This window comes from Strix uralensis, chromosome 7 (assembly GCF_047716275.1).
Source record: "Strix uralensis isolate ZFMK-TIS-50842 chromosome 7, bStrUra1, whole genome shotgun sequence".
NCBI lineage: Eukaryota > Metazoa > Chordata > Aves > Strigiformes > Strigidae > Strix > Strix uralensis.
This window is the reverse complement of record NC_133978.1, coordinates 35,514,791-35,539,597: the sequence shown is the minus strand read 5'-3', so window position 1 is coordinate 35,539,597 and position 24,807 is coordinate 35,514,791. Positions and strand designations below refer to the sequence as shown.

Genomic DNA, 24,807 nt, shown 5'->3' with positions numbered 1-24,807 from the left:
CATGTGTAAAAAGGGTTGTCTTAAACTTCAAGCTGTTCCATGTTACCTGTGCCATAACAGTTAAAGTAGCGAACCCAACTCATCTGTCCCATGCTACAGACTTTCCTCCCAGCATTAACACAGGTCTGTTCCACCAAATAGTTACACCGGTCCAGTTTGCCCCAGCTGGGGAACTCTTCCAGCCTAAAGAACCTTGACATCCTCTAACCAGTAATACTAAACCTACAAGGTGCTACTACTGGTATAACCAGGCAGAGTTTGTGAGCAGTGGAAAGTCTATCCATAACCAGAACAGTCACCAAATAACAGTTTCCTAGCAGAGCCTGGAGGGCAGTGTTTTAGCCAGCCTCTAATGCTATCTCGGAAGATGTGTCAGTTTAAGCCCTGTTGTCATTCAATTTATCTCCAGCATGGCTTCAGTAAAGAGAGAAGCTTGCCACTCCAGATATCCGGGATAATCGTTAATTAACCCATTAGTCTTGCTCACTTCACAGTTCCTTTCCTTTCTGTGCTCTACTGTCATAACACCACTAGATGTTTTTCCTTATTTTGACATGGCTAAGAATCTCTCTGTGTTTGTTTTTATTTAGATTTTGGGGCTTTTAAAAAGAATTTGATGAACACCTGTGATTTCATCTGGAAGTTGTTTTTATCCTCATGCCGCGAAGAGCTAACTTCCAGATCACCCTCCCGTCCATATGTCTATCAGATGTGTGTGTGTTGTGCTGGGTTGGGCAGGGTGGGGTTTTTGTCACTATGAACTATGAGTTTATCTGACCCTTAGCAATGCCTGCTGCAGGTGAGTTGTAAAGCTATCTGCTGTTCAGATAAAACTCGGATGCTATGTTACAGGTATGACCTCTGTTCCCAAGAGCCTTCTGCTGTGTTCTGTCCAGAGGGCCACCACCTATTGCTCCCCAGAGAAGGCTCCTTTGCCCCGAGGGAGCCTTACCAGCTACAGCAGAGTCAAATATTATGGAAACTCTAAATAATTGCTATGTTTCCTTGCGCTTTTATTTGTTATTCATCACTTGCCCTACGAATTTTGTATCACTGTAAAAGTCAGATTATTGAATAAAGATCCCATGATTATTTCTTTGAATTCTATCTCCCTCAGGACAGCACAAACTGAGATGATTGTGTGAGCAAAGGATTAGTGTAGCTTGAGCAAGTGTCCCCAGATCTGGCTCTAGGGTGAAATATCACCTTACTGTGGTCTCTGAAGTACTTCCACTCAGGAAATATGGAGGGAAAGACACCCTCAGATACTTTTTTTTTTCCCCCTTAGACAACAGAAGCTATCAGACTTAGATCTAATCATGATCCCTCTTAGGTTAATAGTGGTTTTATGACTGGCTTTAGTAGCTATGATGAAGAGCCCCCATACAGAAATACTCTGGAAGGTCAGTTCACAAAAACACTCAGCTTCTGGACAGAGCAAGTAAAACAACTCTTGTGTGAAGACAGTTGAAATCTTCTAAATAAAAAGTCACAAAAAATTATGACAGATTTGCTGGTACAGCAAATATTTATTTAATTTACATATTTAGCTAGCATACTTATGCAAACAAAATTTAAAAATACACTAGTGCTTTATTGCAGGTAAGGTTCTTCATTATCACTACAAGCTTCTAGAATACGGTTTTCGGGCAATTTTGCCTCTATCTACTATTCCACTATGATGAAACTTTAAACATATTATATAGCTATGTTTCTTGAGATTTCCAATGTATGAATATTTTAATGGCATCTACAGAAGTATTTAAATGAGTGTAAAGAAATAAAATCTATGGATTTCAGATGCTGCTGAGTTTAAAAGCAGACTGAAAAATATGGAAGTGAGGAAGTGATGAGGTATAATGAACTACAATTGCTTTGCATTTGGGATTTTCAAAGATGTTTAAACCATTGGAATCTCTTCTTGCATTCAGACATATTTCAAGGAGCTTTAAAGATTCTTGCTTCATATAAACGCTGTGCTTTGGGAATGGGTGTGAATCAAAGCCCTCCTCTGGACACTTCTGCGCCAGTCTGTGGCTCTGCATCACAACATGAATTTTGCAGCTGAGGTCCTTCCCTGTTACGTCCAGGATTGCTGATTCTTGTAACAGTTTGTGTAAGGCACTGTTTCAAGTACTAAAATTATATCAGTGACCTCTGAGGGCTGCAGCTGGGAAGAAGGGATGCTGAACTTCAGCTGCAGCCACCAGACCGCTGCTTGGAGGCTGCAGGGACAGATGGTGTTTCCAGTGACTACCTGTGGAAACTGCAGTATCGTTTGTCATGTCCCGCACAGTGCGATTGCCTGAGCAGTGTGTATTGAGCTAAAAACCAGTACGCGCTGAGGTGAGTAAAGTTAGAGGAGGTGTGTGGCCTTCACGCCCAGGCTGCTGGAACAACTGTCAGAGTAACTGGGACAGGAGGTAAAGGGGAACAAAGTCTGCTTCTAGACAGAAAGGTGAAGTGAGCTGGATGCAAGCAGGAGGCCTTCTCCTGTCAGGAGAAGGAATGGAGTGGGTGATTGAAGGAATACAAAATAGAGCCATGTACAAGTAAAGACAAAGAAATTAAGATGGGGATTTTTCTTTTAGGAACAAGACAGGACTACACAAAATCAGAAATAGTGAGAAGAGGTTAAGACTACCAGAAGGAAGGAGTTGCTGTTTGCAAGATGAGGAGGAAGATGCTGAGATACAGCAGTAATTGAAAGAGTTGCTGTACACATACCATACTGATGAAAAAGAAACAAAATAAAAAATAGGTATGTCAGTTCATGTGATTTTAAACATTTCAGGAATTACTGTAGAGTCTGCAAAAAAAAAAAAAAAAAGGCCAATGATGTTGAAAAAAAGAAAAATAAAACAGGACAGAGAAGTGAATGAGTCAGCCTCGAGATCTGTGATGCTGATGATACTTTCCACATGCTCAGTAGGGTCTTCCTAAAAAGTAGAGTGTCTTCTGATGCTGAAAGAGAAACAGGTAAGAAAAGCACCAGTAGCTATGACTGTATCTCCATAAAACTTCACGGAACACTTCCACGTACAGCTTCCTTATGAAGCAACGGTCTAAAAGGTGCGGGTTACTGTCTGAGTTCCTGGGTTAATTTATTTATAGTCTATTTTTTCATGCTAAATATTGTTGGTGATAATGGAGTATGATTTTTTTTTTCTTCTCTTCTCCTGAAGGTATGCAGCAAGCTGAGTTTTGTATTCAAATATATGTCTCATTTGATATTGGCTTAATGGCTACTTTCCCAATTACAATAATGCCTAGCCTCAACAGCATTTCTACTGTGATTTATATAACAGCCAAGTTCAGGGACATTTGGTTTTTTGCTTTGTCTGACAATATCTCCTCTTCCTTTTTTTTTCTTGTTTATTTCAGCTCAAGAGGGACTGGGGGAAAAAAAAGTGGAAGTTATGCTAATTAAATTCTGTGTTTCCCTTTTAAAGATACAAGAATAATCTTTCGCTAACATGCTTAGTGCAAATTCAAGCATGCAGGATCAAAATTCAAAATTATTCTCACTCTCAAAACAAATATGTAAAAATCTTGAGAACACAAATTTAAATCACAGCAGAGAATACCACACCTTGAAATCAATAGTCAAGTTCAAATATAAACCTGAAATTCCACCACTAAAGATGCTGCATGGTGAATCTAGCCCAAGATTTTTTCTGTACATGCACTTTATCAAACATCCCCACCTGGGACTGAGAGAATAATGCAAGAGGCAGAGAGTCACCTCACCAGGAACTAAACCGACTGCAACTTGTCTGGAGTTGGATGTCTGGTTCTGGTTTTATTTCTGCAAGGCTGAAGTTAAACTATATATTCTTGCCCTCTGTCATTTGACAGAAGAATGTACTCAGCCCCCTAACATTTGCACTGCCTGTCTTGCTGCCATTGTTAAGAGAACCTACTGCCTTGTAAAAATGTAACTACACGTGTTTCATAAAAATCGATATAAAAATAACAACACTAGGGTACTTACATCTTTCTGGAACAATTGAATACTGAAATAAGCATCTCTGGTTCTTCCTTCTGCAAATGGATCAAATTACATTTCACTAGGTAATAAAGTGTGGTACAATAGCTTGCCCAATCTGTTTTCATCTTGTCTTGTACAAAGTCTCAGATATACTTACTCATTATTCAACCTAATGGGCCTGCACTTGGCATATATTGAATGTAAGCGCTCTCCTTGGAAGTTGCAGAGGTTAACTGCTCCTAACAGTCTCTTTCCTTCCTTTCTGGGCATGTTTTCACCATGAATAATAGAAACAACAGAACTGAATGTCATAATACCCTAGAATGAAGGTGCTGGTACAAACCACAACGATGAAGTAATGGTAGCAATTTTTTTGTCCTAATCCCGGATCATCCCAATGGAACCCAGTCCATACCTGGAAGTAGTTTGAAATGTATCAGGGAAGGAATCTGCTCCTGCCAAAAAGCTTGCAGAATTGAAGGTCCACATTATTAAGCATTATTATAATTTTTTATTCACTTTATTGGTAGTGTTTGCGTGATTGTGGCTATGCACGAGGGAAAAAAAATGCTGTCAGAAACTGAACTGGAGATGTTACACCCTTCGTTCGATAATCATTTCAGAGAAGGATAAAATCTTTCTAAATACAAATGACCTAATTTAATGTTAACTATGAACTAAGTCATGGTCATTGTACTCTTGTAAATGGTCCTGCTGCAGCAAGTTAAAAACAAAATCACTTTTAAAAAACGAAGCTTGAAAAATATTTGTATATAATTCCTAGGCTCTATAGCAAGGAATTACTCAAATTGCTAATCACGCCCAGAAATTAATAAGCTGTTGATACAGTTGAAATGTTTTCTTCGCTCTCATTTTGTGCTATAATATTTTTCTAGTCCCTGCACTCAAAGTAGATACATCACATTTTGATGTAGTTAGGCTCTTTTCAAGGTGTGAAATTGGTAAGTACCAACACCAAAGGAAAAAATTCTTTTAATACTGCACTGTGCCACTTGAAGCAGTATTACCCGTTGGCTTCAAGCCAGCAAACTCCAGTGAGAACTATTTTATAGCAGATGACTATAATAAAAGATATTTAAACATGGCCTAACAATGGATTAAACTAGTAAGACATAGTTTGTGTTAGATCCCAAGGATGAATATCAAAAATAGAGGCAATAGTTTTGAAACAACAGCCAGCAGTGAAAAGTTTACTTCTAATTTAAACCAGACAGTCCCCAAAATAATTTGTGGTTTATTTAATTCTTACCGTTCATCTTGTGTTCTTTTGAGTAAGCTAAAGTAAGACACCCGCCTAAAAACACCAGCTGGTTTAGATTTTGGTTCTGGATCTCTAGTGAGCTGAAAACTGTAATCTGCATCTGCAAGGGTGGGGAGTCATTTCTGTAAACAGGAAAAATAAGGATTTGCTGGGGGGGGGCGGCAGGGGAAGAGCAGCTTATGAGAAGGTGCATTTTGGGAGAAGAGAGAAAAAACAACCTCGCTAATATATTATAATAAATTACTGTTTTGTCATTATCTGGTTATATTTGCACAAACATCAATTGCATGTGAGCCCTGAAAAAGAATGTCTCATTGCCTTTAATATGCACTGCAGTGTGCACCCATACAAAATCATTACTGTAACAAAACCAGCTGCGTGTAATAGAAAGCAAATGATTTACAGTGTTACTATAAGAAACTACTTTATTTCATATTATCATAAAAAGAACAGCACTGAAAATTTGCATGACAAACACAAGAATCCAGGAAATTCCAAATCTAATTCATTTTTAGGTTTTAATAGGTATTAACTTATGGAGGTGAGTTGTTAAGAACATTTCTTGAAGAATATTTCCAGACAGTTTAGCTGCAATATTGGAACTTATATTTAGTGAAATGTGAACTAGCCCAGTAGATGAAGAAAATGCATAAACCTTCAATAGTCGATTCACTGCTGGACCTAAAAAAAGCATATTTATTTTTATCATCATGCTATGGTTGAAGGTTTGGGTCTACAAGGATCTGTCTCTTAAATCACTGGGACTTCACTCGTCTGAAGAAAGACTGCTGGATTAGATGCTGTTCTTCTTAAAATTTCAGTTCTGTTATCAACTTACACTGTTACAGCTTTCAACTATTGTGAAATTATAACAAATAAACATGAGGAGTTTCAAACCCATGTTCTGCCCGGTCATATGGAGTAGTTGGGTTACTCAACTGATTTAGCAGATTACGAACGATCAGCTACCAACTTTATCATCTCACACAAGTCATGAAACAAATTTCTGTTGCATCATGCAAGGTAAGCCTACTTTATGTAGCTATCAAAGGAGATAACAGCTGTTACCAAAAAAGGTGGCAGGCATGTGAAACAAAAACTAAAGTCTTGAACAAATGAAGCTTTATAAGACCCAGGCAGGACTCAAACAAATGTTCAATGAAAGTCACTTTTATGGCTTTACTTTGGTTTATCGCAAGGCAGTAATAAATGTGTCTCATTAAAAGCCAGTAAAAGAACACCACCTACACCACCAATTGCTGTAACTGCAGATATAGCAGATCTGGAATAGTTACCTAAAGACCCTCATTTCCTAGCATTTAATGCTTCCCTGTCCATATAAACTAGCCTTCTATGGATTTAAAGACTGTTGGATGCTAAAAGCAGCAGCTGTTGCTGGGAAAACAACACTTTCAAAGTCCTGTTTCTTTCTCAAGGTGAAGTCAGAGGGAGGTTGAATGAACATGGAGCTCTCCTTGGCTAAAAAAAATTGCCAGAGAACATGCCAACAGAAAGACAAGCAATTCCCCCATTCTGGCTAGAGCATAAGTGTTTTGCCTCAGCTTTATTGCTCAGCGGGTCAAATTCATTCCTGGTGAAATGGCAGTTCCCATGGTGAAGCCGCAAGAAAATTCTGAAACCTTCTGGCACCTGTCAAGAAATGGGGATGTGAAAGTGGGGGGAGGAACTGGCATGTAGAAGCTGGGATTAAGGGTGGGAGCCACCACATAAAAGGTTATTCTTGTTCTAGTTGTTAGAACTTTTTTATTGCATAGAATTTACATACATGCTTATTAAGTGGTTTAAAAAAGAAGCCTGACAGATATTAAACAGCATGCCACACTCTTTATGCTGCTGCCATACAGATGTGTCCAAAGCATAAACAGACTTACAGTTAGCACTCGGTTGCTCTATGGGAGAGTATCTCTGTAGTAAATTTCTCCGAACTTTTCAGGACTTGAGAATTGGAAACTTTTTTCTCCCCAGATTTGATCCCTTCCTTGATCTCTCACTGCTTTCCAATTATGCAGGGAAAATATATAGCAAGTGTTTTAATACCCTAGATTGAATTTCCTAAACCTAAGCTAGCAGCAGAATTACTGGGCCAGGGATTCTGGCACAAGAAGTACAGCTGTGTGTGAGCTGGTGGGAAAACTACTGGAATATCATGACTACTCTTGGTGTTCACACTTCAAAGAAGCCATGGAAAATTGAAAATAGATCAGAAAGGAATGATTTCAAGATCTGGAATATCTGCCTTGTAGAGATAGATGTATGCAGCCTAATCTGTTTACTTTATCAAAAGAAAGGTTAAGAGACTTGATCATGATGTATTAATACCTACACGTGGTGAAGATTTGTAATGGCTCTCTAATTTAGCATTGAAATGAATCAAGACCTAGAAACTGAAAATGGTCAAATTCTGATTATGGATAAAGCACACAGGGTTAACAGTGAGGTTAATTAGTCATCAGGAAATATTCTACTAAAGGATCGTGGGTTCTTCACCACAGAAGCTTTTCAGTCAAGACTGGATGGCTCTTTGACATAAGAAGACCTGTGAACTGGGCTGGGTGCAGGATTCCCAACTGAGGCATTCTGGCCAGGGCAAATCTGTTAGTCATGATGATCCCTATGACCAAAGATGTGCTGGGGCAGGTCAGCTGTATTCAGTTGACAAAATCAACATCAATATATGAACCACAGTAAAACCTGAACATCCTGAACGATCCTCTCTTCACAGCAACGCTGATGCTCTGGGAAGCCCTGTCACATGTGCTTGGCTTGGTGCACAGCTCCCTCTTTCCTTCCCAATATCCTCCATGCCTGGACTTTCCTGTAGAAAATATAAAAATGGAGCCAGGTAATCTGCTTTGTCCAATCCCACTGGTGCCATGCACAACCCAACTGCTCTAGTCTTTCTTCTACCTCTCAACCTCTTTTCTCCCACAGACTCCTAAATTTCAGGCTTGCCACTAGATATAGAAGTCTGGAAAAATTTCTTTGGGAACATATGCTGGATACTTAAATGTTGAAGGAAATTTCTGTTTCTGTGATTTAAGTAATTTCATGAATAAGCCTTGAAAGTGGTATCTTGGCTGGGATGATATTTAAGTTAGTACTTATAACTGCCTGTGAGTTTTGCTGAGTAAAGGTTATTTGCACAGTAATGTCAGTCTTGTGCCTCTTCAGTTGGCACTCTCTAGGCATAATCATGTTGCTCAAACCCATCAATGGTGCACTTATTAATGCCTTACCTAAAAATTTCCATGTTCTCTTCATATTGTCACTGGGGATAGAAGGACCCACATAGTGGCAGGACACTGTACAAAAGATCCTGAGATAAATTAATCAGCACGAACACCTGATTGTCAAAGTGAAGCACTTAATTATGTAGCCTTTTCTATCACTGTAAATGAAGGTGGACATGCTGTTGCAGTAATATGGGGAAGAGAAAAAATGAGATTGAGCAGCAGCAAAGAAACAAAGGAGAAGCTGAAGGAAAACAAAATATGGAGATGATTTAAAATCACTTATGAGACCTGTGCCTGCTAATGCATTTTTTCAAATGATTATGACTTACATAAAATACATTCAGACATCTTCTTCTCATTAGAAATACTGAGTTGAAAAAGATATAACCAGTATCCCAGTGTGTTTCTCTTACATGAGCTTTTGAACCACAGCTACGAACTTGCATCCAACATTGGTATGCCTTAAAATCATATGTTGCTGGATGATGAGACATCTGTGTTCTTACATGGACAATCACATTTACTCCAGCATCAGTGAGAGTGTTTCTAGAGAACAATTGCTGATGTGTTAGCATGGTTTCTATTTTTCTATTGAGATTGGTATACTCCATCTTTGATTTCATATTTTTCTAGCAGATGGGAGTTTCAAAAGAGCTGCTATAGAGAGCTTTTACTGTTATTCACTGTTTTTTCACAGTTAGATAGACAATGCTGTCAAACATCAATGGAAAGAGAGGGAGCACCACTGGCTTAAGCCATGAAGATGCAGTGAAAACCCTGAAGTAATGACCAAAGTAAGAAAACAAAGCAGTTTTTCTAATGCAAGGTCCATTCAAAGTGGTGGGTGAAGAAGCTCAGAGGATGAAGTCTATATCCTGACACTGCTAATATTGACTTTTTTAGTGAGGCTCAACCAGAGATAGCTCTGGTGGCAAACTTCCACAGCAATTCCTCTTTTAGAAGCAAAGACAAAGGAGCATGAAGAGCAAATCTATATATCCAACAAAAGATCGTAACACCAGGTAACTGTTTTAATTTTTATTTACTCATACTCTAAAAACTAAATCTGACTGCATCTCTTTGCTTTCATGAGCAGGTACATTTTCAGAGCACAATTCTAAAGTGATAGGGGACAAAGTGACAGAGAGCCTCAGACTAGTGTAGGGGAAAGGGCTTCAGAGCTGCAAATAATAATCAGAGGCTAAATTCTGCTCTCCATCACACTGGACAAAATTCAAAGTAATTACCCCACTGACTTCAGTGGAGTGATCCTAGATTTATATTACTGTAAAAGACAGCAAAAATTGGACCCAATATAGAAATAATTTATCTAAGGCCCTAAGTATAGTTGCACAATTCAATCTGTAAATAATGCCACTAATGCACATATGGCTAATTTACATCCAGACTATGAGAACATATCCAGTGCTGATTTCCAGGATGCGTGAAGCACTAGGCAGTGCCAAAATAAATTTGCAGTATTCCCATAGCCCTCAAAATCCTTCCAACTTTTGGTGTTGGGAAGAAGATGCACTGCAGATATTTTGGAAAAGTGAAATTTTATCTGTTATCTGACTAGGTACTGGATAATTCTTAGAAAAAAAGGCATAGAAAGCTGTCAAGCAGCACTCCACATCTACTTGTATGAGCTCTGTAAGCTCTCTCCTCTCAGTAAGTTGTTTTTATCTAATTTGTCTCTTACTGGGAGCAGAATTTTAGGAGCAGCTTGAGTTTTCTAAGAATAAACCATGCTTCAAAGAAAGGAGGGTTGTAAGTAACGTTGGAGAAGAGTGATTGGAGTACATACATTTAATGCACATAAAACTTAACTACAGCAATTTAATTTAGATTCCTTCTCTAATCACATATTTATATTAAGACCTTGCTGAAGCCAAATTGAAATTTCTATTGCTAGGAGGCAAAGATGATATAAAATCTGAATTATTCATCAACTCAGCAAGAGAAAAAAATTCTCCCAAAATACCAATTATTGTCCTGGGCTTTATATCAGCTCTGCAATGTGGGGTGAAGAGCTAGAAAATCCATGTCTTGGTTTACCAGGGCTTGAAAGGAGACATGTTAAGTCTAAGCGTAACAAATACATGAATCCTCCCTCCTTCCTTAAGTATTTTATGTTATGTTATTTTATTTTACTCTTTTGCTTTGGGGTTATTTTTTATCATCAGGGAAGAAGGGTTCTCCTGTTACCAACACGCAGGAGGTGTTGAGACCCTGGAGTTAACTGCAGATTAATCACGGCTGACTCAGTGCTGCAGGTGGATTCCATTAGACCCTTCAACAACAGAAGAGACATGGGGTAGGGCTTTGGTAGAAGAAAATCTCTGGGAAGAAATTTTGGGGGCAGCTAAGCCTGGGAAAAAGTCTTGGGAATGAGCAGGAAGTTTAAATGTGTTGTTATAGTTAAGACCAAACTTCAAGGAGGACTTTTCACTCTTTTCAAGGAGCACACTATGCTTTAAGGTGGGTAGGTATTTCATCTGTTTGCTGCAACTGCTAACTTAGTACACAAAGGAATGATATAACAATTTAATCTTCTTGCAAATGATTCCCTTTTGTCTGCCCTTATATGGCAGCCTACTGATGTTGAATGTGTAGATCCTGTAAAGCACTTTGAGGCCCTAGAGAGGGAAAAGAAGTAGAGAAGTTCAGGACTTCTGCTTTTTTTAGGACATAATTTTCTGGTATTTGCTGAGAATCTCCTTAAGAGAGTTGATAACTTTGTATAATTTCTGAGGTAATGGTCTCTGAGATCCTTGGAGCCCTATAAAGAGAGAATAAATGCATGAGTTATTTAAGCCCAGGAAAAATACCTCTGAAGAAGCCTTATACTAAGACAGTGATAAAAATGTCTTTCTTTTTTTTCCTCCTGGTTCATTAGGAAACCAGAAAGAAGGTAATAATTTTGAAGTTGTTTGCTTCTACTGCTAATGTTTCTTAGGTTCTGTCAAGCATGAAAAAATTATTCTCTGCAGAGATGGTAAAATTACCTTTGACTCTCTTTGTATTATTTATGTCCATTTCCAATGCATAAAAGTTGTTTGTGATCTTCAAGCATCAAACATATATTAAAAACAAGAAAAGAATGTGCACATTTAAGTCTGAAAATACATGTCATATAGCCAATTTTTATTTCTCATGTAACTTTTTAATTTGAGCCCCAGTTTGTGTTTCTATGATTTTTGAATGGGTACTTCTCTAAGGGTCAACTTGGAGGTTTCCACGAAGTTTTAGGAGAGCCAACAGCAAATCTGAATCTAGCCCTTAGCAGTTAGTTTTAGAAGAGCTGCATGTAATGAGTCCTGTCCCCCATGCTGAAGACAGTCTGAATCCTACCAGGTCTAGGGCAGGGCAATGGCCTTTCAGTGTGCCTGAGGTATCCCATGGTATTTCAGGTTAGAAGCGCTCAAGGAGTTTGCATGATGGGGATGTTTTGATAGAAGAGCCTGCTTATGATTTGTGCAAAAGCTGCCGAGAACTAGGTGTTATCATGTTTTTCAAAGACTGAATTGAAATCTAACCTAGACAGCTGACTAACATCTTGAGACACAGGCAGTTTGGGTCAAATCTGGATGGCTGGCAAGTTTAATTATAGCATTTGATGACTGGTTTACAGCATTTAAGCCTCTTTGAACTTCACAATGGATGACCGTGTTGAAAGGCCGTGAAACAAGTTCAACTAAAAATGAACAAAAAAGATGATGCTTCCAACACTCTTAGTGGTACCTGGCATTTATTTGAAGTCTGATATTGCACACAGTTCTACTGTATCTGTGACTCCAGGTTTCTGGTTGAAAACTACTGGATTTCTATCAGAACAATGGACAACTCTATGGGCATTTGCCTGATTTCAGGCCCCCACTCCCGTCTTCAAAGATACATTTCCTTTGCTGTTTTTTGTATGATCCTGTTTATTCCAGTAATGCAAGAAAGACAGTGAAGAATGAGGCAGGGGAGACACAAATTGCACAGGACAAACCCATATCTGGCTAGAGAGAACAACGGCACAGCAGTAATGACAGTGGCAGTACCTGAGAGGTCAGTACCAGTGAGGTGTGTGTAGGGCTGTCAAGAGCTATCAGAGAAGAGTCAGCTCTAGTGTTGACGCCAAACACTGCCTCCTTCTGAGGAGATGTTCCATAAGAGTGTCCATCAGAGCAGGACAGTGCCTAACTCACCCAGCCTCAGAAAACCTTCAACATTTTGGGATGCAAAACTTGGGTTCAGGACAGAAATGTGATGAATATTCATCTAGCATTTAATATTTACATCAAAATACTTCCAGCTTAATGAATTCTTCTCAAACCAAGAGAGCAGACAAAAACAGTAGCTTGAGAAAAACCTTCCAATTCACAGTGGTGGGTTTGAGCCCAACTATTTGATTTCTGCAATCAATTAATTCTAGTGAATTCCTGAAGAAGTCACTAATTGAAAAAATAACAACAACTAAGATAAAGTTATCAGACAACAATGTTCAGTCTCAAAATTTGCATGGTCTCCCCAGAAAACGTGCAATCTGGACAGTTGCAACAGCTACTGAAAGTTAGTCAGCTAAACAGAAAGCAGAAGCTTGTTAGCATCTCTAGACAAAACCAGCCTGTGCCTCACAACTACATAATGTTCAAAACATATCACCCAAGATCTGCCAACAAAGAATTATTCAGCAAATAATTTCAAAGAAGGGATAGCATTTTCATAAAAAATAACAAAATTCTTCCCACTTCATAAACAGAAATCAGGGAGAAATAAAATCACCAAATTATCTGCTACAGTTTACAACTGTAAGCACAACTGCTCTGATCCTCTTTAGTGAGTACACAACTGGAAATGAAAAGCAGAGGATGGAATCGTCTCAGCAGCACAGGCAAAAAGATTTTCTTGCATTTTCTTTTGCAAGGGCAGCCAGAATATCAAGCCTGATGTTTAATCAGACATACTGTTGGCTCAGGAGGGAGAATTGAGAGGGTATTTCAAATTACTGAAATTGGAAAAAAATCCACCGTAATTCTTGGAATTCCCTCTTTAAAAAACAGTGTGGATCTCCTGGGCCAGAAATGCCTGGAAGAACGTGTATTAGAGATAGATGGCACACATGAGGATTAAGGTTCCATATTAAAAACACCATAGATATCCACTGCTGTTCTGTGATAAACAATCATTTTTAAAACTCGCTCTCATCACCGTATCATGTTTTCTCTTCAAGTCCGCTCATTCTAAGGATGTTCTATCACAAACTTTCCAGTCCTTGGTTTTGTTTGTTTTAAAGGATTTTGAGCTCAAAATGCTGTTTGGAGCTTGCTATCAAAAGTAGCTCCCTTGTGCACTATATTGAGGTAAAAAGGATTTCTCTCTGAGGATGGTTGGTAGCTCCTGTATTGTTCTTTGCCTTGTTCCTTTTCCCTGTTCTCCCACCACCTGTGTAGGATTGGAGAAAAGCAAGCCCAGAATTCTTGCTGCTGAAGAAAAAGCCATCAAAGCTGGGACATCTGGCCTCAGAAAACTGTTTCTATATTTCTGGTTTATACTATCTGTACTATGCTCCTGGTGGCTGCTCCAGTGCCCCCTCTCCTTGTAGATAATATCCCTCTCTTCTCTCACGTTTTCAGTCCACTTAGCTATTCCTTCCTAAATAAACAATTGTAAATAAACTTGTGGGATTAAGGAGCATTTTGATGATGTGAGCTAACTAGAAGAAGGAATATGGTGACCTTGATACATAAAAAGCTGTAAGTCCTTTTCACAGAGAAAGCATGAATTACAGATCTTGCCAAAACCCAATCTAAGCAAAATTCCTCCCTTTACCCAAGAGACATATGAGTTTTAATTATCTCTTTCAGAGTCCCTAGACTTTTCTTCTCTTGTATCTATTTTTGTCTGCATATTCTAATCAGTGAAGAGACAGTGAAAACAGAATTTGTCCATCGCTTCTGTCAGCTTCACGGTATCCTTCCCCACATGAACTGTTGTTTGGTTAGTGCCCGCTTCAAATTCAGGCAGAAAAAATGGTTCCTCAAAGATTAGTCATCCTCATTAGCATTCCCACTGTACTGCTAAGGCAAAGTATTTAATATTAATGACCACTGATATTCCCGCACTGTTTGTCCTGCATCCGCAATGCTTGATCTCAACATGGGGAGGAAAAGCAAAAGGTAAGGAACGGTATGGTCTCATAACCAAAATGGTGCCTAGAAAACAAAAAGGATTTTTTAATGTAATATTCACTAAATCATGGACAGTGATGAGCAAAACCTACAGTGCATGCAGCCACTGAGACGTGGTGGTGGTTTAGTAAACGGGAATCTGAGTCGTTTCTGGATTAATGCTCCAACATAGTGCCAGGGGACACTGTGTGGCTGGAGATATCATTATTTCTCTGAAATGTTTTGTCATTTATATCGCACATTACATTCAAGAAGATGACAATGTCCCTGTTCCAAAGAGGATGAAATCAAAAGGCCTGATTGCAACTTGACCCTAGAGGGGTATAAAAGGGAATAAAATATATCTGGTGCACCTTTGAGCAGAATTCACTTCAAACACAGGGGTGGGGGAGGTGAGAGGGCATCTCCCCAACGCCTGCTCCAGCAGCTGAGCAGAGAGGAGAGACATGAGAAAGGGAGAAAGGCTTCACTCTCCTCTTCTCACATGCCAGAATGTGCATAAGGAGTAAGGGACTAATAATCTGATTATTTTTGAAAGCAGGAAAGGCAGATCGGGTATTGTATTGATATATTGTATATAGAGGTACAAAAGTTCTTCCATCTTCCCCTGTTCAACTGTGTGCATATGTATTCCAGTCAGCCCCTGTTTAGAAAGAGACAATAATAAGAAATTATAGAATAACACCAATAAAAGAAAAGGAAAAAGCACAAATCCTGCCTGGTATAAGAACTCATAAAACTTTTCCTGAGACACAGTATGCAAGACATGATGATGTTTGACTTAAATTTCTGGTTAAATAAATATATTCTGCCTACCTAAAATTAATTTCTTGTTTTGATTTGACAAGTGCATCATGCTTGGTTTCAATTTAGTGCAATGAGGAACATTCTATTAAAACAGAATTTGTATGTGGTAAAATCCATTTAAGAAATAATGTGATGTACACGTCTCCCTGGTTTCCAACACGAGCCCTGTGGCCTACGTCTCCTGCAGAACACTGTCACCATAATCCTTGCTGGCTCTTCCAGCCTGAAGAACTGCTACTCTTTCCCCAAGCACAGCAGTTCACCCCGAGAGCTTTTTGACAACTCATTGTGAAACATTTGGGAAAGACACCTGAGGATGTGGGACACAGGCAGCTGGAGAGGAGGGGAAGCAATTTTCAGGTGAGGGGGATGGCGATTTATCCCCACGAGTTGATGTGCAGCCTTAATTTGACCATTAGTATCTCACCAATACAAACCAAGGCTGATAACCATAGCATTTATAACTCTTTAAGAAATCAGTACCCTAGATAATCCATTTATATGCTTTTGTCTAAATATGATCCCAAGACATGTTCTGAAGTTATCATTTCCAACTGGACCATCTATTTTCTAGTATCAACAAAAATCAAATACATTGTGGAAGAGGAAAGAAGTGCCAGCACTGTGTTAATTATCACAGCACGCAGACAAGTATCATTCCCAGTCAAAACTTAAAGGGTATTTAAGTAGTTATTTAAATTGTGTACAGAGATAACATGAGCTGGGACTCAGACTAATGGCTATGTGTAGAACTGGCGATCCTCAACCTTTTCTGACCCTGGACAATAACTCCCTCAGCATTAAGGGTTGTGGGCAGCATCATACTTTACTCTCCCTAATGGCCTTCAGCTTTAACTTTTTTAATTTCCTGTAGGTCTCAGCAGTATGAGAAGGTCTCCCAAGCTTTTTGTTGCTCACTAACCCGTGAGCTGTGGACTGGGGACTCATGAGTGAGGGGTGGTGGATGAAGTATTATCTGACTTGGTTGCTGATTTCCCTGGTTGTTATGGTTTGTGGGGGTGGACGTACAGCCTTGCAACCCCAATTGCGTGTGGGCTTCTTTTTTTTTTGTAGAAACAAAGTTAATACCTGTGACTCCGCTTACAGGTGCACACGTACACACACACATACGCGAAAAGCCTCTGAGCATACCATCAACAAAATTATGTGCCCTCAGAACATCTGACAATTATTTTCACTTTCTCATTTAAATCCAACAGAAGTGCCAGGGTGGGTGGATGGGTGGAAAGTAAAGAAGTTCCCGAGGTGGCTCGCAGCAGGACGGGCTGACTGAGAGCTCTACAGCTGCCCCCGAGCCCCTAATATAGACTATTAAATAATAATAATGATAATAATAACAACGGATGTCTGTAGAAGTTCCCTCCTCCCCACAGCTCCAGTAGCGATCTCTCTCCCCTCCACAAATAAAAATAGCGACACATTAATTAACGAGGCAGGGATCTCAGGCAGGAGGGCACCCCGAGGGCCCAGCTCTCCCGTTACCCCTGGGGGGGGGGATCCCGGTCGCTCCCCGCCCTGCCCTCGGGCAGCAGCGCGGGGCGGAGGTGGGGGGCCCGTCCACGGCGGTGGCCGGTGCCCTCGGCAGCGCCCGCCCCGGGTGCCCGGCCGCGGCACGGCGGGGAAGGGGAGGGGGCGAACCCTGCCCTCTGCCCTCTGACCGCCGCGGAGGCCGCCGCCGCCGGCAGCATGGGGAAGGCGGAAGCGGCGGAGCCGGCCCGTCAGGCCGGGCGGCGGCGGCGGGGGGGGAGCGCGGCGAGAGGCTGAGGCGGGCGGGCAGCGCCGTGACGGCCGCGGCAGCCCGGCCCGACACCCCCGCGAGGAGCGGGGCGGCGGCGAACCCCCCCGCCCCCCCTCCGCTGCCACCGGCGCTGCCCGCCGCCCTGAGGCACCGGAGCTCTGAGGGGCAGGGGGAGGCCGCCGGCGGCCTGCAGGGCCCGCGCCGGGCCGGGCCGCGCTGAGGGGGCCGCGGTCCGCTGGGCCGGTCGGTGGAGGGGCCCTGCCCGGGGGATGCCCTGGGGGCGGCGGGGAGCCGGGCCGGCGGCAGCGGCGGCGGGAGGGGAGCGGGGCCGGCGGGCGCGGGGAGGCCGGGGGCGGGAGGGGAGCGGGGCCGGTGCCGCGCGGGGCCCCTGCAGCCCCCAGCCATGGAGTCGCGGGTCGGGCTGCGTGGGGAGGGGGGAAGCTGAGGACTGGTGAGTGCCCCCCGCGGCGAGGAGCGCCGGAGGAAGGACCGCGCCGAGCCCCTGACAGGTGTCTGCGCCGTAAGTGCCCTTACGCAGTAACTCCGAGACTGACAGACGTCGCGATCGTTCTTGCTGCGGCAATCTTCAACGATGATGTTGGCAGAGCAAGCCCAGAAGTGGTTCCCAACTCACGTGCAAGTGACGGTCCTTCAAGCCAAAGGTCTGAAGCCAAAAGGTAAAAATGGCAGCAACGATGCCTACACCATCATACAGCTGGGCAAGGAGAAGTACTCCACCTCGGTGGCTGAGAAGACCCTGGATCCCGTCTGGAAAGAGGAGGCCTCCTTCGAGCTCCCTGGATTACTCATGCAGGAGAATCCAGAAAAATACATCCTGTACCTGATTGTCATGCACAGGTCGCTGGTGGGGCTGGACAAGTTTTTGGGACAGGTGGCGATAAGTCTGAATGACATATTTGAAGACAAGCAAAGACGGAAAACAGAGTAAGTGATAGTTGGGTTTTTTCATTCTGTTTGTATTCCTTCTACACTTGCACTTGGGGAGGGTGGGAAATAGTAGCCTTACTATCAACGTACTTTGAAATGAAATTAGAATGTTTCTCTCTTCTGTGGTGTGTTCAAAGCCCCTAACGTATTCAGTTACGTCATTGTGTCCTGACCTCTTCCAGAGAGAAGTTTACTGTAATCACAGTGGTTGCCCTGCACAGTGAAGGACTGTCAATAACATTATCATTTTTTGCAAATTCTTGTGTGCACCACTAACTCATTACAGTATGTTTTTCTAAAGATTTTTCTTCATTCTGCTCAGGGCCATATCCCCATTCAACTCCCACCTCAGTTTGAACCATATGTGAAACTCAGACTCCCTCAAAGCCTGGTGTTGTTCTCTTTAAAAATGTTCTCCTTCAATTGCTGCAACCAAGCGTCTTTAAATATTTTATATTTATGTTTTAGTGGTCAATGAACTGTGACTTAATGAAGGCTTACCACAGCTGCACAGTGCTTTTTTGATCCTGATTAGTCTTAGGCCGCGATCCTGCAGGCTGCTCTGTACAGCAGGCCTCGACAGAGAAGACTGAAGAGAAATTTCTGCTGTGGTAGTAGCCTCTATGATTACCAGCATAAGCCTTTGTCAAATAAAATTGCTGTTTACCAGCAAATTCTAGCACTGGAATACAAAAAAAAAAAAAAAAGAAAGTAAGCATCACAGCAATTTATCAGGGTGAACTGTGTATGTATCTAACTCTCAGACTTTTTCAACTAAATTAGTAAAATTGTTTAAATTTCTAGGGAGGACATGGTTGCACGAAGATGTGTGGTACCAGTGTAATTTATCCTCCAAAGTGTATGGGAATAAACTGTAGGTGTAGGCATACTGCAGGCATGCCTGTGACTAAATGATTTGTGTCTGTTTGAGCTATGCTTGTCCCACAGAAGTAGTCCGAGAACAGCATGGAGACCTCCAAGGTAGCTTATATGGAGGCTGTGACGTATGAGTGCTGACAAATCTTGCTGCAGTGGTTAAAAAGTTCCTGCCCCAGGTGCCTTTTCTCCTCTAGTGTCTCTTCAGTAGAGTAGAAAGGCTCCTGTGCCCAAATCTCAGCTGTTAAAGTTGGGTATTGCTTCTGTTGGTGATGGTGGGTCTATGCTGAGATGCTGGACTTTCCATCAAAGTGACTAAGAGGCTGGCATCAGTTGTTGTCGCTGACTGTGCTGGGGAGGTGTGAACCTCCAGCATCAGAGTTGAGCGGGCAGGTGGAGGCGGAAATCATCACAGCAACACCAGCCAGGTCTTGTGGATCAGGCGACTGCTTCTCCAGAAACCATCTCAAAACCTGGTCCTGCTTATGTGTGGTGGCTGAGGTTGAAGGAGCACCAAAGACAAGTCAAAGCTGTCTTTGCCCTGGTGTGGGTTTTTTTTGTAAACTACATTTTTAGCAAAACAGTATGTTCACTGATTATATAACAGGAAAGAATGTGTCCGTGCAGAATCTCTTGTGGGTTCATGGTCTGAAGTATTACACTTTTTAATTGCTTATCTTTTTAAGTCAAACCAGTTATCTTGATGCAATACATGGTAATGCCTGTAGCCTTAGGGTCTTAATTTCTATTTACACTTGATTCAAGAAGTTTCAGTGCTCTTTAGACATACATCTTAAACATTCTTTAATCATCAGTTGTAATTATCTTGCAAGTCAGTAGGCAGCTGCCTTAGTTTAAACACCTTGCTGCTCTACAGAAGAAAAGGAGAATGTATGAAGTAGAAACACTACTAACTGTAAAAACTTTGTAAATCCAGGTAGAAACGTGTATTCAGAAACTGGAGGAAAATATGTAAATTATTCATGTGTTACTGTGAGTAATAAAACCTCCTTTCCCTTTGAGGAACCATAGGCTTTTGCACCAATTTTAGCAAAAGCAGTATTGGAGTCTCACAGAATTATTGCAAAAATTTGTAAGTGGCATAATTAGCATAGTCCTTGTGATAGTTAAATAAACATTCAGATCTCTTCAGTATTTTTATATGAAGTTGTGCTTAGCAGGGCTTCATAGGTGTTCTTTATTTTTTCATTTCTTTCTCTAAAGTGTGAGAGAGGAGCTCACGCTATGTAAACGTGCGACAGTGCTTCCCCAGATCACCGCTGAAGTTACCAGGGCTCCCCGAGAAAGCTGGGCTTTGCCTGCGAGCTGTACTGCAGAACATGGGGGCCTGTGGGGAAATTTTTACAAACAGCTTAAGTCCTGTTTTCGGAAGTTACTCGAGCATTTAAGATTGCAAATCTTATTAAAAGTTGATGGGCGTTAGGCTTCTGGAGCTCAACAGCCGTACTTGTAAAAGTCTTACATAAGTGTAAAAGTGCAGATAGGCGGTTAGTGGGATTTTTGGCAGCACATATTCACTTAATGCCGATTTAAATTCTTATGAGATAGGAGCCACTGGAAGTCCAGTTTTCCTGTCGATGTCTTTAGGTGCTTAGAAACCTAGAAAATGACCTTTTTGAAACTCACTTTTGAAAAAAATAATTCAAAGTCCTTAAGCGTTTAGATGTTTTTGAAAAGTTCTCGTGGTTCTCTACTTGCATGCCTTTGTGGAATGCGGGTGTGTTGTTGCTGTCTCGTTTAAGCGTTAGTCGGAGATGTGGATGCAATATTTGTACGTGTATGTGGGAGGAGGGCAAACTTTCAAGAGTATATTTGCAAATGCGATCTCAAACAAAAAGCTTTTTCTTTTTTTCCTTTTATTAAATCCTTTTTGATACAAAATATTCCTAGTCCTGTGTTGGCAGTAAACTAAGGGTAATATATTTGGACCCGAAGACCTTCTAGCCGTGACTGTGGTGTGGGAACTGAGACACCCAGTGCCTTTCAAGACCAAGTCCAATGTCTTTATTACCAAAGCATTCTGATGGTTGAAAGCTATATTCATTGTTTCAGAAACACTAATCTGTTTTATTAAGCAATGTTTTTACTTTCAAATATGTTCAACAGGCTTGTGGTGTTATTAAATCCAGAGTTATTTTCTTATGTTGATGTAACCTTAACATTTCTTGCTTTGTTTGGGGATGAATGAGATCCAGTTATTTGATGAAGTGTCTATTGGTAATATTTCTACTTTTTAATATATTTAATAGCTTCCTCTTTCCAACACAGCTGTACATATGGTGCTGTAAGAGACAGACTCAAGAGTCACCAGGGTATTGCAAAAAAGATATTTAATATTCTGCACAATGCTGAACCCTGTCAGCAATTCCCTAGTGCTTTTTTAGTAAGGAGGTATGAGAAGTGAAGGCTACCAGCTGATTTTGAATTCCTAGGAAGATTGTGGGGTGTGTGACATTCGGCTTTTTGTATTTTTTTTAATTTAATATTTTATAATTTGGAAGAAATAAATTTAAAAATTCACTGCAGCTTCAGAAACATTATGTTAGGGAAAAGTAATCCTTTCTTTCTGTATAGCTTTTTTTGTTACTTGTCACATTTTAAGAAAAATACTCTACAGTAAAGTTTTCAGGCAGAGGCCTCATGATAGGATTTGCGCGTCTTGTGTTCTAATAAACTTGCTCTGGCACAAGACTTAATGAAACAAAGCAGTATGTTTGCTATAATTTGATAGTGACAATTTTGTACACGCCATCACAGAATGTCCTTTCTCTTTCTTTCCGAAACTGATGATTTTTCGAATTCTTAAAAGTGAAAATTCCTGGAACGGTTAGATCCAGATGTGGCTCAGATGGTCCCTTACTAGGCCTTTTCCAGAGACTTCAGCCAAAGCATCTGCAGGATCCTAGTTTATTTTCTTTCTGTCTTGGTGCAAAAATGCCCATCACACTGTGCTAGCTTTGTAAGTTTGTGTCTGTGGCATCTCTGCTGTAGTTGGAAAAGGACAGGCTGGTTTTACTTCTGCTCTTTTGTCCATAGTTGAAAACTAGGCTCCAGATGCTGTGAGATTTTTACTGAGGTTTTTTTAACAGTTCGAAAAGCTTGGGAGATACTGCTTTATTGGAAGTATATTTAGCATAAGTTTCAGATCTTAGCTTTTTGACATGGTTTTTATTTTTTGCAGTAAAATCTTGTTTTAATTCATCCTGAGAAATACATGACAATTTTTTCTAGTCTGCTGTTGCAAAATAAATATACCTCTTCTGCTCTTGAAGTTTAAATGTAAATGCTGATCAGTGAATGTATTGTTTTAAAGCATATAAACATTTTTGTAATAATTTCAATTCAGTTATAATTCATAGTTGCCTTAATACTGCTGATGATCTGACAATGTGTAGCATCAAAACAAATTTTTGAATTATCACAGAATAAAAAAAATACCCACTGACATGTCTTAATTTACTGAAGTATTTTTCAGTAGTTTTTCTTAATGATTGTGCGTAGGTTTTTTTTTTTTCCCTGTGTGCTAAAGGAACACAGCAATAGAATAACAAATTTCAGTTGGCTTTCACCATGACGTTACTTCATCAGCATTTGCTTCGTCCTTGTTGTTCTCCAGTTCCACTCTATTTTTTGCCCATTTCTTTATTAGATTTCCTGGAGAGCTAATTTTACTGTACGTTCAGCTGATTTAAGATGCACCACTTGTCTGGAATGTTACAAATTTGGAGAGGGCAGGTGATGGTAGAGTTATTATTTCTTACAGAAATTCTGTTGGAGGAGACATCTTTTATTCGTGACTTAATTCCCCTTCTCCCTGTTTTCTGTAATACCTCACCACCCGTCGCACCCCACCCCTAATCACAACAGTGTTGTAAAAAAAGCTTATTTGAGCATAATACAGTGAAGGAATCTTGGTCATATCTACAATGCTTACATCAATCATATAAAATAGTCAAAACCAGATTCTCAGCAAACAAACAAAAAGAATTAACGATTGACTACGATCAATACCCCTGTGCTGTAAGTACTTTAGTGCTACTGAGCTTCCTGAAAGATATAAAAATTGTGTGACTTCCTCCAAATTAATGTGAATTCCTTCTTGGCAGCCTCCTTCTTGGATATGGACAGGTTCCCTCTTTGACTGCCTCTGCCCTGTCCTCTCTCTCATCTGCAGCGGCATGAGCAAGAGGCAGGCGCCTGAGTAGGTGGCTTCAAATACAACTTGAATTATGAACAAGCAAAGAACTAGTAAATAGATAGTATACCATGGGTCAGTGCTTTTTAACGAATAGTGCCTTTTAAAAAATAATTCTACAAAACATAACACTTTATAAATATTATTTACTAATTTTGAGGCTTAAGTTTAAACCAGGAAAATGCATTTTAGATGATTTTAGGTGATAAAACTAAATAGTAGTGGAAATGGCAGGCTCTAACAGAAATTACCAAAATGTTGTGGTTTAAAGTAGGAGGAAAAACTTGTTCCACTCTAGTCAAAAGTGGGAAGAGTAGTAACTGAGAAATTTGTTAAAGATACAGAAATAATGAGCAGCCTAGAGGATCCATATGGATTTGTGCTGTTGCTTTCATGGTACCACTCATTAAACATTAAAAAAAAAAAAAATTAAAGGAAGTTAGTAGTGAGGAGCAGAAGAGAAAGATGGGGGAAAACAAGAAGTTGTGCCCAGTTGTAGCTTTATAGGATTATAGCATTGTTTTCAGCTTATCTAGTAATATTCCCAGCATTTACATTTTGACAACAAATGCAAGCACATCCTCTGAATAAGTCATAATTCTGAGTCAGTCTGAGTGTCATCTGGACTGAAATACTCTGTTTTCTGTGTGCACATACACATGCTTGCACACACACTCAACTGAAATAATTGGCCTTAATTCTCATACCTTCAGTTATTTTGTTTCTAAAATAAAAGTTTTCACACATAGTCTTAGCCAAAATAATAAGTGAACTAAAACCACTCTAATTACTGTGATTCCAGCTGATGTTAGCTAACCCCTTGGTAAGGGTGTTGTGATATGTGTCAGTTCCCATATGTTTTGTGGTGTTACGATGTCATTCTGTACTATTTATTTTTAAACTCTACTTTGTATATCTCATTTCAGTTGGCTTCCAGAAAGTAATAGTATTCATCTTTGTGAATGTCATCACTTATTTTAATAAATAATCTCTTTTCTTCTTCATTTCCCTTCATACACAATGTAGTCTGTGCTCAGCCTCTTGCCTTAATTTTGCTACTCACTGACTTTTGGAGCAGTCCTTCGGTATGATATCAGAGTGATTTATCACAAAACATACTTCTACATTTTTCATGTGTATTTGCTGCTGTATGTTTCGTGTGTATTTGCTGCTAATGAAAATGTTAAATGGGCTTTGGATGTTGTTTTTTATCCATTAGCTGTGGACATCTATGTTAGTAGGATTTTGTGAAGCAAGTTTCTTCAGTTTGAACATAGTAATCTAAGATGAAGAAGCACTTCTTTCATGTGACAGCTGATGGGCATGTTCTCTCACTGGGATTTTGATGGTCTTTTTAGGGGTAATTTTTGAAGTATCTGCTGGTGTAGAAAATTCTCCTCATCACTGTGTAGCAGATTGAAGTTGGTTAGCAGATCAGGATGCTGCTTTTACCTGTAAAATCAAGGTTAGAAGCCTTGTGGATGCTGTGATGAGT

The 24,807-nt window shown here is 40.4% G+C and overlaps 1 protein-coding gene across 2 annotated transcripts in view; it reads left to right on the top strand.

Annotated features, from left to right (window-relative positions):
- The first annotated feature begins 17,621 nt into the window (after positions 1-17,621).
- RAB11FIP2 (RAB11 family interacting protein 2) overlaps positions 17,622-24,807 on the top strand; it is a 34,339-nt gene continuing 27,153 nt past the window's right edge. Inside the window, exon 1 of one of the 2 annotated variants that reach the window (XM_074875388.1) lies at positions 17,622-18,217. In XM_074875388.1, the coding sequence (XP_074731489.1) occupies positions 17,865-18,217 (353 nt within the window). In that variant the 5' untranslated portion in view covers positions 17,622-17,864. The remainder of the gene's footprint in view (positions 18,218-24,807) is intronic. The other variant, XM_074875387.1, reaches the window with a different exon arrangement.